Source organism: Schistocerca cancellata, chromosome 2 (assembly GCF_023864275.1).
Source record: "Schistocerca cancellata isolate TAMUIC-IGC-003103 chromosome 2, iqSchCanc2.1, whole genome shotgun sequence".
Lineage (NCBI taxonomy): Eukaryota > Metazoa > Arthropoda > Insecta > Orthoptera > Acrididae > Schistocerca > Schistocerca cancellata.
The window spans coordinates 370,663,032-370,678,178 of record NC_064627.1 but is presented as its reverse complement, the minus strand read 5'-3'; the positions used below and the strand labels follow the sequence as shown (position 1 = coordinate 370,678,178).

General features: G+C 45.1%; 1 protein-coding gene across 2 annotated transcripts in view; it reads left to right on the top strand.

The window, feature by feature from the left end:
• The window catches only part of LOC126161767 (ATP-binding cassette sub-family A member 7-like), a 601,933-nt gene that overhangs the window by 531,049 nt on the left and 55,737 nt on the right, over positions 1 to 15,147 (top strand). For both annotated transcript variants that reach the window (XM_049917824.1, XM_049917823.1), the window contains exon 41: positions 979 to 1,095. In XM_049917824.1, coding sequence (XP_049773781.1) covers positions 979 to 1,095 — 117 coding nt within the window. The remainder of the gene's footprint in view (positions 1 to 978; positions 1,096 to 15,147) is intronic.

Here is a 15,147-nt window from a genome sequence, read left to right as displayed (position 1 = left end):
TGTAGAAATAAACAGAAGAGTAAAAATGGCGTGGAATGCTTTTAGTAAACTTTATCGTTTTTACAAAACTAAGCTTCCAATATATGCAGAAATGAAAGGTAAATAGATAACATTTGAACACAACAGGAATGAAGTGTATGTGTATAGCTGAAGACGTGATGTCGGATATGTGTGAAGGAGGCCAATACCCAGCAGTAGATGTCAAATGTCATGATGGTGGATGATGGCAGGTGTAATTGAGAGCAGAAGAAGGGGGCAAAATAAATTTAAATCTGAATCATAAACAGATACATGAACAGAGAGAAAATGTTAACTGAAAATAAAGAAATAAAAGGCAAATTGTGGAGAGAGAAAGAGTAAGTGGGGAGGGACTAGTTAAATTAACAAAACTTTTGTTGGAGTCTTTACCTGTGTCTAGAATCTGAAAGCTTTGCTAGTGGAAGGGAAAACAGCATGTAAGAGCAAGTGTTTATTAGTGAAAATAAATTGATTTATGCAGAAATTAGCTTATGACGTTTGCTGGTTTAAGTTATATGGGTTACAGATTTAAATTCATCCTTCCCCCCTCCTCTGATAGCCATTCACACTTTTAGGTTTTGTTAAAAGTGGCATTTATATGTAATGGAGTTCTAGAATTTAAATATTTTTTATGGCCTGAACTTGAATCTCCTGTTAATGCTCTAAAACTTTCAAATAATGCTATTTTTAATTTGTTTGTTTCTTCAAGAAACAAATAGTAAATAAGCAATGAAATGATAAGCAATATAAACATCTGACAGATAAAAGCTATATGCCTGACTAGAATTAAATCCTAGATTTTTGAGTTCCATGAAGTATATGAGGTGGTGCAGTGCAGTTCAAATCCTAGTTATGCACACAGTTTTAATTTGCAGGATGGTTCATTGTGGTGGAGACTTTGATGCAGAGTGAAGTATTGATATTAATAAGAACCAATTAGTAAATTGTTCATTATTTCAGGAATTTCCAGAGCCAACTGGCAAGAGGAAGGGAGATGACGATGTTGCTGAAGAGCAATCCAGAATTTCCAAGGGCAATACTAGGAATGATATTTTACTGCTGCGTGATGTTTCAAAGGTAAGTGCTATAAACTGAAGTACAATCTAATTTCATTAGCAATTTTGTGTGATATAAGAAACAGAAACAGTTTACAGATGGGAATCAGTTTAGGAACAGTGAGCTTAGGAAAGATAAGCTTCCAAACTTCTGGGGAGATTTGAATGAATCCTGTTTTCGAATTTGTCAAGTGTATTTTATGCTTGTATATGACACAGAATAAATTAACCAGGCTTTTTTGGTAATGCAAAATTTCAGCAGCAAAAAGTCTGCTCTTACACCAGAAAACAGAATCATCCGGAGAATAATAGGCAAATTGTAGAACAATAAGATGAACATTAGATGACACTTGGAAATCAAGGAAAGATATGAGGAAATAGCAAATTAGATTACAAATCACACAAAATGAAAGACAGACAAATGGGGGGCTCCAAATCAAGATCAACAAACAAACAATGAGAAGAATGATTGTGGATTAAGAAAAAAGTTGAGATCAAAAAGAATGAAGAAGTAGTGGGAAAAGCCATGACAGAATTATCTGAATGAGACAGATATTGGTAGATGTGATGTACATTTACAGACAAAAAATGATAACAATTTCAGAAAAAACTGTATGATTTATTCAAGAGAACGAGCTTCACAAATTGAGCAAGTCTATAATTAGTTGGTCCATCTGTGGCCCTTATGTATGCAAGTATAGAGTTGATAGAGTTGTTGGATGTCCTACTGAGCAGGATCATGCCAGACACTGTACAGTGGGTGTGTTACACTGTCAAAGTCACGAAATGATTGGAGGGCCGTACTCATAATGCTCCAAACATTCTCAAGTGGGAGAGATCTGGCTATTTTGCTGGCCCAGGTGGGGTTTGACAAGCAGTAGGAACTCTTGTGTGTGGGTGGGCATTACCTTGCTGAAATGAAAGCCCTGGATGGCTTGCCGTGAAGGGCAACAAAACTAGGTGTAGAATATCATTGACATACCACTGTGCTGTAAGGATGCTGCAGATGACAACCAAAGAGACGTGATAGAAAATGAAATGCACCCCATACTGTAGTAGCCACCAGAAAGATCGCGGGAGGCGCACATTGGCACGGCGCGTCACGAACGGTAGTCGCCGCCAGTAGAGTCCCGTCCACCAGAGGGCACGCGAGAATTCGGACGCGACCTCTGCCGGCGTAACAACAAGAACAACAACAACAACTCCGGCAGGACAGGCCGTGCGCAGTCAGTCAACATCGGGCATGCCTAGGACACAGTCCCGGTCTACGCTAAGTGAAGTGCGACGTAACGTGAACAGTGTTACTACACAATTGGCAACGAGTAGGGTCGTTCTTTCGCGTGTTGCGTCGTTGTTCCGGTTTCGCAGTTTCTCCACGGCATGGAGGATTTGGTGCGGGTTTTGGTTGCGCAGCAGACGGAGCTCATGGCCACCATGAAACAAGTGCTTCCGGCGTTGCTCTCCGCGCCGTCTGCTCCGGCGCAGTTCCCTCCTCCCTTTCCCCCGTATGACGAGACGGCAGAGGATTGGGACGCATATGAACATCGCCTTCGGCAGCATTTCCAGGCGTTTCATGTTGCCGATGCGGAGGTATGTCGTGCTCTCTTCTTGTCTTGGATATCTCCCTCGCTGTATCAAGTTTTGCGGCAGCTAGTGCCGCTGCAGGAACCCTCGTCCTTGTCATTTGACGCATTGTGTTCATTGCTGTCTTCATATTATCGCCGCCGCACGCATGTTGTGGCGGCTAGGGTCGAGTTCTATCAATGCAAGAAACAGCCCCATCAGTCTTACCGGGCGTGGGCCGCTACCCTGCACGGTCTTAGTCGCAAGTGTCATTTTGTCACGGAGCAGTCGCGGGAGTCGTATGCCCATGTTATGGTCCGCGATGTCATTGTTCGTTCGGCCCCTGATCGGGAGGTCCGGCAACGGGCCCTGCAGTTAGAAGACCCTTCCCTCGAGGAAGTCCTGTCCATTGCTCAATCGTATGAAGTCTCTCACGCAGCAGGTCAACAGCTGGAGGCGTGGTGCGACGTCGCAGAGGTTCAGGGCGGCGCGGCCGCGTCCACTGTGTCCGGGGGGGACGACGTGCGAGCGGTACAATCCGGCCGTTACGGCCGCTCCCGCGCGGCGCGTAAACAGAATTCCGGCCGCCGGCCCCTGTTGCCGTCCTGTGCGTCGTGCTATATACATCACGATCGGTCAAAGTGCCCCCAGCGTTGGGCCGTTTGTCGCAAATGTCATAAAAATGGTCACATTGCTAAAGTTTGCCGCTCAGCCTCAAAGGAATCGAAGGAAGCAAGTACAGAGGACATGGACGTTGACATTCAGGAAGTTTCATCGGGCCAGACTCCCGACGCATCGGCACGCAAACTCTTTATCGAGGTGTCGGTTCGGTCGCGCCGGTTGTAACTGCAGGTAGATACGGGCGCGGCAGTTTCGTTGTTGAATGCACAAACGTATTCCGACCTTGGATCGCCCCCGTTGGCGCCAGTCTACCAGCGTCTACGCGGTTATGGTAAACAGTTCATTCCCCTCCTGGGTCAATTCACTACCGATGTGACTTACAAATCAGTCACTCGGCCTATTACTTTTATTGTTGTCAGTGATGCGAGCTCTGCTAACCTTTTTGGCCTGGATGCCTTTCAAGCTTTCGGTTTTTCTATCGCTGACACCATACAGTTGGTCTCCGAAGACGTTCCCTATCACTCATTGGAATCTTTGATCTCAGACTTTCCAGATATTTTTGAGGAGGGTCTGGGGCGTGTTTCAGATTTTGAAGCTCACTTAACGTTGAAGGCGTCTGCTCGCCCGCGTTTTCTACACGCGAGGCAGATCCCCTTGGCTCTCCGCCCTCAGGTAAAGGAAGAGCTCGACCGGCTGACAGCCCTGGGGGTCGTTCTTCCCATTTCTTCCAGTGAGTGGGCTTCGCCCCTCGTTATTGTCAAGAAGCCCTCGGGAAAATTACGTCTTTGTGGCGATTTTAAGGCCACCATTAATTCCCAATTGGTGGTGGACACCTATCCTTTCCCTCGTGCTGATGAATTGTTCTCCGCCGTGGCGGGAGGCCACTATTTTTCGAAAATCGATCTGTCAGAGGCTTATCATCAGATACCACTTGATGAGGACTCCAAACGGCTGGCAGTTGTCAACACCCCGTTTGGCCTTTACCAATACCAGCGGTTGGCTTTTGGAATATCCAGTGCCCCGGCGATATTCCAGCGTTATCTTGAGCATGTCACGTCGACAATCCCTCATTGTATTAATTACCTGGATGACATAATTGTCACGGGCCGCAGCACGACGGACCACTTGCACAACCTTCGCACCCTCTTTCTCAAATTCAGGTCTGTGGGCTTGCGTTGCAACCTGCAGAAGTCAACCTTCTTCCAACCGTCCATTGAGTATGTGGGCTACACCATCTCTCGGCATGGCATCCAGCCACAAGGAAGTTTGGTCCAAGGTATCGTCAACCTTCCTCGGCCCACATCACTGAAGGAGTTACAAGCTTTTTTAGGCAAGATAGCCTATTACCACCGGTTCATTCCCAGGGCTTCCACTATAGCCCACCCCCTGTACTGCCTTCTGCACAAGGGTGTTCCTTTTGATTGGTCGCCTGCATGCGAGCGAGCGTTCACCTCGTTGAAGGGCCTCCTCACGTCAGCCCCTTGTTTGGCTACTTTTGATCCCCATCAGCCATTGGTCCTGGCTACGGATGCTTCGCAGTATGGGGTGGGGGCGGTCCTGGCCCATCGCAACGCAGATGGTTCCGAGCAACCACTGGCGTTTGCGTCGAAAATGCTTAGTCCCGCGCAGGCCCATTACTCCCAGGTGGAAAAAGAGGCTTTGGCCATTGTCTACGCTGTTACCAAGTTTCACCCTTTCTTGTATGGCACGAAGTTTCAGTTAATCACTGACCATAAGCCGTTAATATCGTTATTTGGCCCCGCCTCTCAGATTCCGGATAGGGCAGCCCACAGACTCCAGCGCTGGGCCTTGTTCCTCTCTAAGTACCATTATGACATTCGTTTTCGCCCTACAGGCCAGCATGCCAACGCCGACACTCTTTCCTGTCTTCCGGTGGGCCCGGACCCTACATTTGATCGAGAGGAGATTATGTGTTTTCATTTGGATGTGGCGTCCCGCCAAGCGGTTGATGGCTTCCCGATCACTAGTTCTCGAGTCGCCAGGGAAACGGCGGCTGACCCGGTTCTCCGGCAAGTAGTTCGCCTCATTCAGCAGGGGTGGTCGTCCCGCCCTCCGGGCCGGGCCTCGGACCCTCTTCGTAATTATTTTCTTCTACGAGACTGTCTCTCGGTCTTGGAAGGAGTTCTCCTTCTGGCTACCGATGATACAGCTCCTCGCGTGGTTGTTCCTGCAAGTTTACGAAGGGAGGTCCTCAAGTTATTACATGCGGGGCACTGGGGTGTTTCCCGTACTAAAACCTTGGCTCGCAGACATGTGTACTGGCCCGGTATTGACAGAGAAATTGAGCACTTGGTGGCCGCCTGTTCCCAGTGTGCGAGCCAACAAGCATCTCCCAGGGCAGCGTTCTCTTCATGGCCGCCGGCAACCCAGGCATGGGAACGTGTTCACATCGATTTTGCGGGCCCGTTTCTCAATGGCTTTTGGCTCATTGTTATTGATGCTTATTCCCGATTCCCATATGTGGTTCACTGCTCCTCAACCACTTCAGAAGTTGCAATCCAGGCACTAGCAAAAATCTTTTCTGTGGAAGGTCTGCCAATCACACTGGTCTCGGACAATGGACCGCAGTTTCTTTCGCAGACCTTCCAGGATTTTTGTAGGCGCTTCGGTATTCGGCACGTTTGCTCTCCCCCCTTCCATCCACAATCGAATGGGGAAGCTGAGCGCATGGTGCGCACCTTTAAGACACAGATGAAAAAGTATGTGCACGAATTTCCTGCAGAGGAAGCATTGACGTTTTTCTTGACGGCATACCGGACCACACCAATGGGAGACCGCAGCCCCGCAGAGCTCCTCCATGGGCGTCAACCTAGGACTCTGCTGCACCTCCTCCAGCCTGGTCCTCGCCAGTCTTCACAAAACGGAGTACCTGGCTTTCCACTGGGTATGTCAGTCTGGGCCCGTGGGTTTGGTCGCAATCCACATTGGATACCTGCGGTGGTCCTGCACCGCCATGGCCGCCGGCTCTATACCTTGCAGGCGGGGGACCGGGTGGTACGTCGTCACCAAAATCAGCTCCGTCCACGTTCGGGCACCCACCCTCCGACCTCTCGGACACCGGCTTCACCATTGCCGGCACCTGTATTGGTTTCACAGGGGACGTTACCTCCTCTCCCCGCTGTGACTCTGCCACACTGCGATGGTTCTCAGCCTTGGCAGCCTCCAGTGGCTCCAGCACCGGCATCGCCGTCATTCGAGATGCCCCAGCGAGAGCCGGCCCCCCTAGCCGGCCCGATTTCGCTGGGGGCTAGTTCCCCTGTGGTCGTCCCTTCCCCTTCGTCCCCGCCACTAGGTCTTGCCCCTCCTGAGGTGGAACAGGATCCAGACTTCGACAGCTTGTCGCCGGTGCTCTCCCGGGCTCTGGTTGTGGGACGACGGGGGCCTCTTCGTGTGGGTCACTTCCAGCCGTATTCGAAGGTTCCGGCTCGAAGGTTGACAGACCCCCTCGACTCCGGCCATCCAATGGATGTGGAGGTCATCGCTCCTGCCCGACGCTCCACCTTCCGACGCAGTGGATCACAGTGGCTTCACCCCCCGAAGGAGGAGGAGTGTAGTAGCCACCAGAAAGATCGCGGGAGGCGCACATTGGCACGGCGCGTCACGAACGGTAGTCGCCGCCAGTAGAGTCCCGTCCACCAGAGGGCACGCGAGAATTCGGACGCGACCTCTGCCGGCGTAACAACAAGAACAACAACAACTACTCCGGCAGGACAGGCCGTGCGCAGTCAGTCAACATCAGGCATGCCTAGGACACAGTCCCGGTCTACGCTAAGTGAAGTGCGACGTAACGTGAACAGTGTTACTACACATACCATCACTCCTGGATGTCAGGTCATACATTGGGTGACAATCAGATTGATATCCCATTGCTGTCTGGGGCATCTCCAGACACACCTTCACTGGTCATGGGGGCTCAATTTGAAGCAGGACCCTTCAGCGAACAATCCATGCCAAGGTGAGTGTCCAGAGGTGGACTAATGCATTATTGTTTTGCTCAGTTTGTGAAATTTGTTCTCTTGAATCCAATATTCCTCAAATTATTATCATTTGTTTGTCTGTAAATGTATATCACATATAGCACTTTCTGTCCCTTTGGATAATTCATTTGTGATGTGTTATTTGTTCTTGGCTTAGAGTGTACAAATAAATTTAATTGAAGATCCTGTATTAATGATTGTTCAGTTCTGCATAATATACCCAGATAATGTTCTAGATAAATACATCACAGTTAATGGATACATTCCATATACAAGTACATAGAGGTTGATACTATATTATAATTGTCTTCCCAAATTTAACACTGTCATTCTTGTACTACCTTTTGGTGTCTGTATGGTGTTTGGTGACAAAGAATACGCATCACTAACATTTTCAACATACAGCAAATTCTACTTGTTTATAGGCTATGGAATGATGATGTAAACTGGTTATTGTAGGCTCCGTGAGAACAAGTGTTATCTGTCACTGAATGGCAGCAGTTATGTTGTAGCAAAGTAGTAGCAGATGAAACTGCATAACTTTTTGATACATCAGTGTATGGCTCTATTCTCTACAATTTAAAGCATCCAAACTATCCTAGAGGATGTGGGTGTTCTCTAGTGGAGGTGGTGGGTCACAGTGAATCAAATCCACTCAAAGACAGTAAAGTCCCTTTATTACTTTTCAGTAGTTTGTATTAGTAACTTAAGGCTACATGTGATGGACACTGAAGGTGGGCACTAACACACAGATCTCAGCAGCGAAGCATTGTTGTGAAGACCACTGCACCTGCTATGCCAAACACAAGCCAGGCACGGTGTGACCTTGCATAGTAAGCATTCTCAGCTGGTGACTGAGCTGTGTCGGGAGCTGACATAACTGACTTGCAAAGCTAGGCCGATTGCGGGATGGGGTGGCAATTGGAGCCAGACAATGACGCTGATGGGAGCTTAAAGTCTGGCGAGCAAACCCTGGTCTACTGTCTAGCTGGTGGCATCTGGCTTTGGCAGATGCCAGTTGCTCAGTAACTACAGTGGTCTCTGTTCAATCCCAGGCTCATCAATGCTGTGGCTGGACCTCTTGGCAGGTTTTGTGTCATGACGACAATGGTGTGGTAGTGACCTCATGGCCCAAGCTGACACTTAGCAAGCATCAACTCAATTACTTGCTGATTCAATGACCTACTTGGCCAGATGGCCAGTATTTATATACAGCAGAGTGGGTTTGTTTTAGTGTTGATGCTAGAAATGTCATGTCACCATGTTCCGAAGTGTCCCTGGTTTCAGTAACTAGCAAGTAGCTGACTGTCAGGCTGGTGGCAGTGCCCAGTGGGTGTCATGGAGTAGTGCTGTGCTGGTGTATTGTGGCAAGTGTCATGTTTATGACATTGGGCTCTCTTGCCTAGCTCTCTGCTTTTATACAATTAACACTCGCCATTAAGTTGGCAGTGTTTAGTGAGGCAGTTGTCATGACATCAGCTTAAGTAAATCATCAGAGCCGGCCAAGGAGTATGCAGGCCAGTCACCTGAGATAGGTACTGCTGTAATAGTGGCTTAGCATTCTGCAGCACAATATTCTAAGGCCAGCAGTGGCATAACACAGTTCCTGCAGCCATCTACATGTTGTTAGCCTAGCTCTAGTCATAATACCTTCGACTGGAGCAAGTGCGTTTATTCCCAGCTCAGCCAGTAGCAACATTCCAATAGCGCCACACATTAGTCATCATTTGAATGTGTAGCTGAGCTTCTACAGCCTCATTGAGGAGGAGATACCTTTCAGGGCTGGAAAGAAAGCCTGTGTGTGCTCTGCTTGTGTGCCAGGGGGGTCTCGTGTTAAATGTGGGGGCGACCTTGCCTGCTGTTATCAAGTATGCAGGGTGCAGTTGTTTCAAAGGTCTGGCACACATCAGCACCAACAACTCTTTTCGCATGAGTTCTGTGGCCGTCCTCAGTTTATACAGGTGGCCAGCAGAAGCGTTGAAGGCTATAGCGTTGGTGAAGGCTGCAGCCTCAAACATGGGGTGCAAGCAGAGCTCACAATTTGTAGCTGATTGGAGGGTCTCAACCAAAGGATTCGTTGACTCTGTGATGGTCTTGGATGCAGATTCTAGACTCTTGTTATCAGTTTGTGGGTTTGTAGACTCCCCTTATTAGATTAAGGGTGCAATACCTAAAGGGGACAGCTACTCGGCTAGCAGAGTACTGCTGGAATGCACATGGGGTTTTTTTAAGCTAGGCGGTAGTTTGGAGTACTCTGATGAACACTTGCCAGTCGACAACCAAGAGAAGGCAGACAACATTCAAAATAAAGACACTTTGACTATCAAAATATCATCAGTAAATTGTTGAAGTACTCATAACAAAGTTCTTGAATTTACTGCCCTCCAGGAAAGTACTCGCACTCAGGTTATTCTCAGGACCAAGAGCTGGCTGACCCCAAACTGGAGGACAACGGTTCAATCCCGCCTCCGGCCATCCTGATTTAGGTTTTCCGTGATTTCCCTAAATCGCTTCAGGCAAATGCCGGGATGGTTCCTTTGAAAGGGCACGGCCGATTTCCTTCCCCATCCTTTCCTCACCCGAGCTTGCACTCCGTCTCTAATGACCTCGTTGTCGACGGGACGTTAAACACTAATATCCTCCTCCTCCTCCCAAACTGGAAAGCTCTGAGATATGTAGCGAGTCATGGAATGTATATTGGAAAGACAGATTAGAGACCATAGGAGGAGAAGTGTTCTTTGCAGTTGACATAAAATTGTTTCTATTGATGTCGAAGTTGAGTGTGACAGTGAAGTTATCTGGTCACGTATAACGTGTCTGGGTGAAACCCAACTAAATGTTGGATTTTTCTCTGGCCACCTGATTCTTCTGTGACAGTCCTAGAGTTATTCAAAGAATGTCTGTTATCAGTAGCACGCAACTACTCAGATCAAATATTACTAGTTGGAGGCGTCTTTAACTTACCAAGTATAGACTGGGATGTCTATGGATTCAGTGCAGGGGGTAAAGACACACACTAAAGTGAAGTACTTTTGAACATGTTTTCTGAAAACTGTCTTGAGAGCTAGTTTGGCAACCCACACGCAATGGAAGTATCTTCGACCTTGTAGCTACAAATAGATCAGACCTGATCGACAACGTCAGTATAGAAATAGGAATTAGTGATTGTGATGTCCTTATAGTAACTATTGTTATGAAGGTTAATAAATCTGTTGAGAAGAGCAGCTAAGCAGTTTTTAGCATCTCACTTAGACAGTGAATTGACATCACTTAGTGTCAGTAAGATGACATAGATTGTAAATCTTGGTCTGAAGAATCATATGCCTAATAAGTGGATTAGGGACACAAAAGATCCACCATGGTTTAATAACGAGATTTGGAAAATGCTGAGGAAGCAGAAGCTGTTGCACTCTAGGTTCAAAAGAGAATGCACAAAAGATGACAGGCTGATGTTAGTAGAGATCTGTGCATCTGTGAAAAGAACTATGCACAGTGCATACTACTGCAACTGTCATATCTCTGCAAAAGATCTGGCAGAGAACCCAACAAAATTTTGGTCCTATGTAAAATTGGTAATTGGGTCTAAGGCTTCCATCCAGTCACTTGTTGACCAGTCTGGTGTGGCAGTTGAAGACAGCGAAACGAAAGCTGAAGTTTTAAATTTCATGTTCAAGAAATCATTCATGCAGGAGAAACATATAAACACAATGTCATTTGAGCATTGAACAGACTCCCGTATGAATGACGTAGTAATAAGCATTCCTGGCATAGAGGAGCAACTGAAAGTGTTGAAAACAAATAAGTCTGGATGGAATCCCAGTTTTTCAAATTGTTCTCTAAGGCATTGGACCCTTACTTAGCTTGCATTTATCATGAATCACCCAGGGCAAAGTCTCAAGTGCCTGGAAAAAAGTGCAGGTGACTCCTGTGTATAAAAAGGGTAAAAGAACGTGCCTGCAAAATTACAGACCAGCATCCTTAACACTGGGTTGGTGCAGAGCCATTGAATGTATTCCATGTTTAAATATAATAAATTTTCTTGAGACTAAGAAGCTTATGTCCGTGAATCAGCATGGTTCCTTGAATCAGCATGGTTTTACAAAGCATCACTCATACAAAACTGAGTTTGCCCTTTTCTCACATGATATACCATGAACTATGGATGAAATACCAGAAGCACATTCCATATTTCTGGATTTCTGGAAAGCGTTTGACATAGTGTCCCATTGAAGGCTGTTAAAGAAGGTACGAGCATATGGAATAGGGTCACAGTTACGTGAGTGACTCAGACTTCTGAAGTTATAGAACCCAGTATGTTGTCCTCGATGGCAAGTGTTCATCAGAGACAAGGGTATCATTGGGAGTGCTCCAGGGAAGTGTGATAGGACCACTATTATTCTCTACTTACATAAATGACTTGGCAGGCAGGGTGGGCAGCAAGCTTTGGTTGCTTGCTAATGATGCTGCAACATACAATAAGGTGTCAAAGTTGAGTGACTGTAGGAGAATACAAGATGGCTTGAACAAAATGTCTAGTTGATGTGACGAATGACGATTAAATGTAGGAAAAAAAGTTAGTTATTGTGGATGAGTAGGAAAAACAAACCTGTAATGTTCAGCCACAGCGTCAGTAGTGTTCTGTTGACACAGTCACATCAAATTATAAAGAATGTAGCAACCAGTAGTGGAAATGTAATTTATTTATCTTGTTGCAAATCAGTTTCAACTGCTATCAGTCATCATCGGTGTTAAAACAAATACAACAACTGCTTTAACAAATGAAAAAATTGACAATAAAACATAGTTACATAAATTACAACATATGCAGATGTCTGAAAGTTAAAATAAGGTGTCAAAGTTGAGTGACTGTAGGAGAATACAAGATGGCTTGAACAAAATGTCTAGTTGATGTGACGAATGACGATTAAATGTAGGAAAAAAAGTTAGTTATTGTGGATGAGTAGGAAAAACAAACCTGTAATGTTCAGCCACAGCGTCAGTAGTGTTCTGTTGACACAGTCACATCAAATTATAAAGAATGTAGCAACCAGTAGTGGAAATGTAATTTATTTATCTTGTTGCAAATCAGTTTCAACTGCTATCAGTCATCATCGGTGTTAAAACAAATACAACAACTGCTTTAACAAATGAAAAAATTGACAATAAAACATAGTTACATAAATTACAACATATGCAGATGTCTGAAAGTTAAAATTCAAAGTCATAACGTACCATTTTTCTAACCAATACATGCCATAAGTAGAAGTACTGTCCTTGGCAGATTTATATTATGAAGTGACACATCATAGATCAACACTACAACAAGATGACATGAGGGGGCACCACCTTGCAATAAGTGCCCTCTATGTAAAATACAAAATTAATGTGAAATACAAACAATAGGGAATAGTCACATTACAAAAAATTACACAGTGAAGGTAATTGATAATACCAATTTAGATAATCACACCAAGTGAAAATGTCCGAAACATTGTTTGTCAGATGACAATAACAAATTAAATATATACGTCAAAACTACTATCGTCAAAATTGTAAGAAAGAAAACTCACTAAAATATGATTCCATTCATACAGATTTAGAAAAAGAAACTTATTTGTCATAATAACGAAACCGAGTAGTGGTATCAATGGCCATCTGCCGTTCTACATACGAACTACAGGTGCTTCAAAAGGCACGTTTATATTACTTCCAATAGATGACACTATATTACTGAATGCACAAATCCAAACTTGACAGAGTCAGGTAAAACTTACAGTATGAGATAAACAATCGTATTACTTAGATAATGCGATTAACAAAGTGTTGCTCGTATAAAAAACCATATATGTGGATAATGAGTTTAAATCTACTGTGCGAACTATAGCCTCATAAACAAATGTACCGTGCACCCTTATATTTCTCTTGAGTATGGTGGTAAACAATACAAAGATTGCCATCTCACTGACAACCACCGGTGATAAAATAGGTGCTCAAAAGTCAATCACAAAACAACACAAGCAACCCGCTCAAAATATGTAAAACCAACTCTAAACACCGAAAACCACTTACCATTTGACAACCACATTTTTGAATAAAAATGGCTCAGTTTAGGTCCAAAAATTGGCAATTGCATCAGCTTTCACAAAATACATATTTTCTTTAAAAGTTAATACATATAAGGAGATACAAAACCATTTATTAAACCAAAAGTTAAAATTGTACACTACTGACCATTAAAATTGCTACACCAAGAAGAAATACAGATGATAAACGGGTATTCATTGGACAAATATATTATACTAGAACTGACGTGTGATTACATTTTCACGCTATTTGGGTGCATACCTCCTGTGAAATCAGTATCCAGAACAATCACCTCTGGCCGTAATAATGGCCTTGATATGCCTGGCCATTGAGTCAAACAGAGCTTGGATGGCGTGTACAGGTACAGCTGCCCATGCAGCTTCAACACGATACCACAGTTTGTCAAGAGTAGTGACTGGCGTATTGTGATGAGGCAGTTGCTCAGCCACCATTGACCAGATGTTATCAATTGGTGAGAGATCTGGAGAATGTGCTGACCAGGGCAGCAGTCGAACATTTTCTGTATCCAGAAAGGCCCGTACAGGACCTGCAACATGCGGTCGTGCATTATCCTGCTGAAATGTAGGGTTTTGCAGGGATCGAATGAAGGGTAGAGCCATGAATCGTAACACATCTGAAATGTAACGTCCACTGTTCAAAGTGCCGTCAATGCGAACATGAGGTGGTAGAGATGTGTAACCAGTGGCACCCCATACCATCACGCCAGTATGGCGATGACAAATACATGCTTCCAATGTGCGTTCACCACAATGTCACCAATCATGGATGCGACCATCATGATGCTGTAAACATAACCCGAATTCATCCAAAAAAATACCGTTTTGCCATTTGTGCACCCAGGTATGTCATTGAGTGCACCATCGCAGGCTGTGATGCAGCGTAAAAGGTAACCGCAGCCATGGTCTCCGAGCTGATAGTCCATGCTGCTGCAAACGTCATCAAACTGATCGTGCAGGTGGTTGTTGTCTTGCAAATGTCCCCATGTGTTGACTCGGGGATCGAAACATGGCTGCATGATCCGTTACAGCCATGTGTATAAGATGCCTGTCATCCCGACTGCTAGTGATACGAGGCCGTTGGGATCCAGCACTGCATTCCATATTACCCTCCTGAACCCACCAATTCCATATTCTGCTAACAGTCATTTGATCTCGACCAACGCGAGCAGCAATGTCGCGATACGATAAACCGCAATCACGATTGGCTACAATCCGACCTTTATCAAAGTTGTAAATGTGATGGTACGCATTTCCCCTCCTTACATGAGGCATCACAACAATGTTTCACCAGGCAACGCCAGTCAACTGCTGTTTGTGTATGAGAAATTGGTTGGAAACTTCCGTCATGTCAGCACGTTTTAGGTGTCACCACTGGTGCCAACCTTGTGTGAATGCTCTGAAAAGCTAATCATTTGCATATCACAGCATCTTCTTCGTGTCGGTTAAATTTCGCGTAAGGTGACATAAATAATCATCAGGAAGAGAACAACACAACATACTGTATTATACCGTTCTCATGTGAAAAAATATGAACAATCTTGTGATCACAGATCATCTGCTCAATACAGCAGAACTTATATTCCAAGGCCTAAAATATTCGTTGAAATAACGATTAGCTACGTAAGTTTACCCAAAAAATATAAAGGCCACTATATATCGAGTAAGGTGATACTGATAACGACATGTTAGCCATTAGAAAATGGAAAAACAGTTACGACATAATCTGTTAATCTACTCCTTCAGTGAACTACATAGAACCACTGAGGCCATCTACAGGGAAAAAGCATA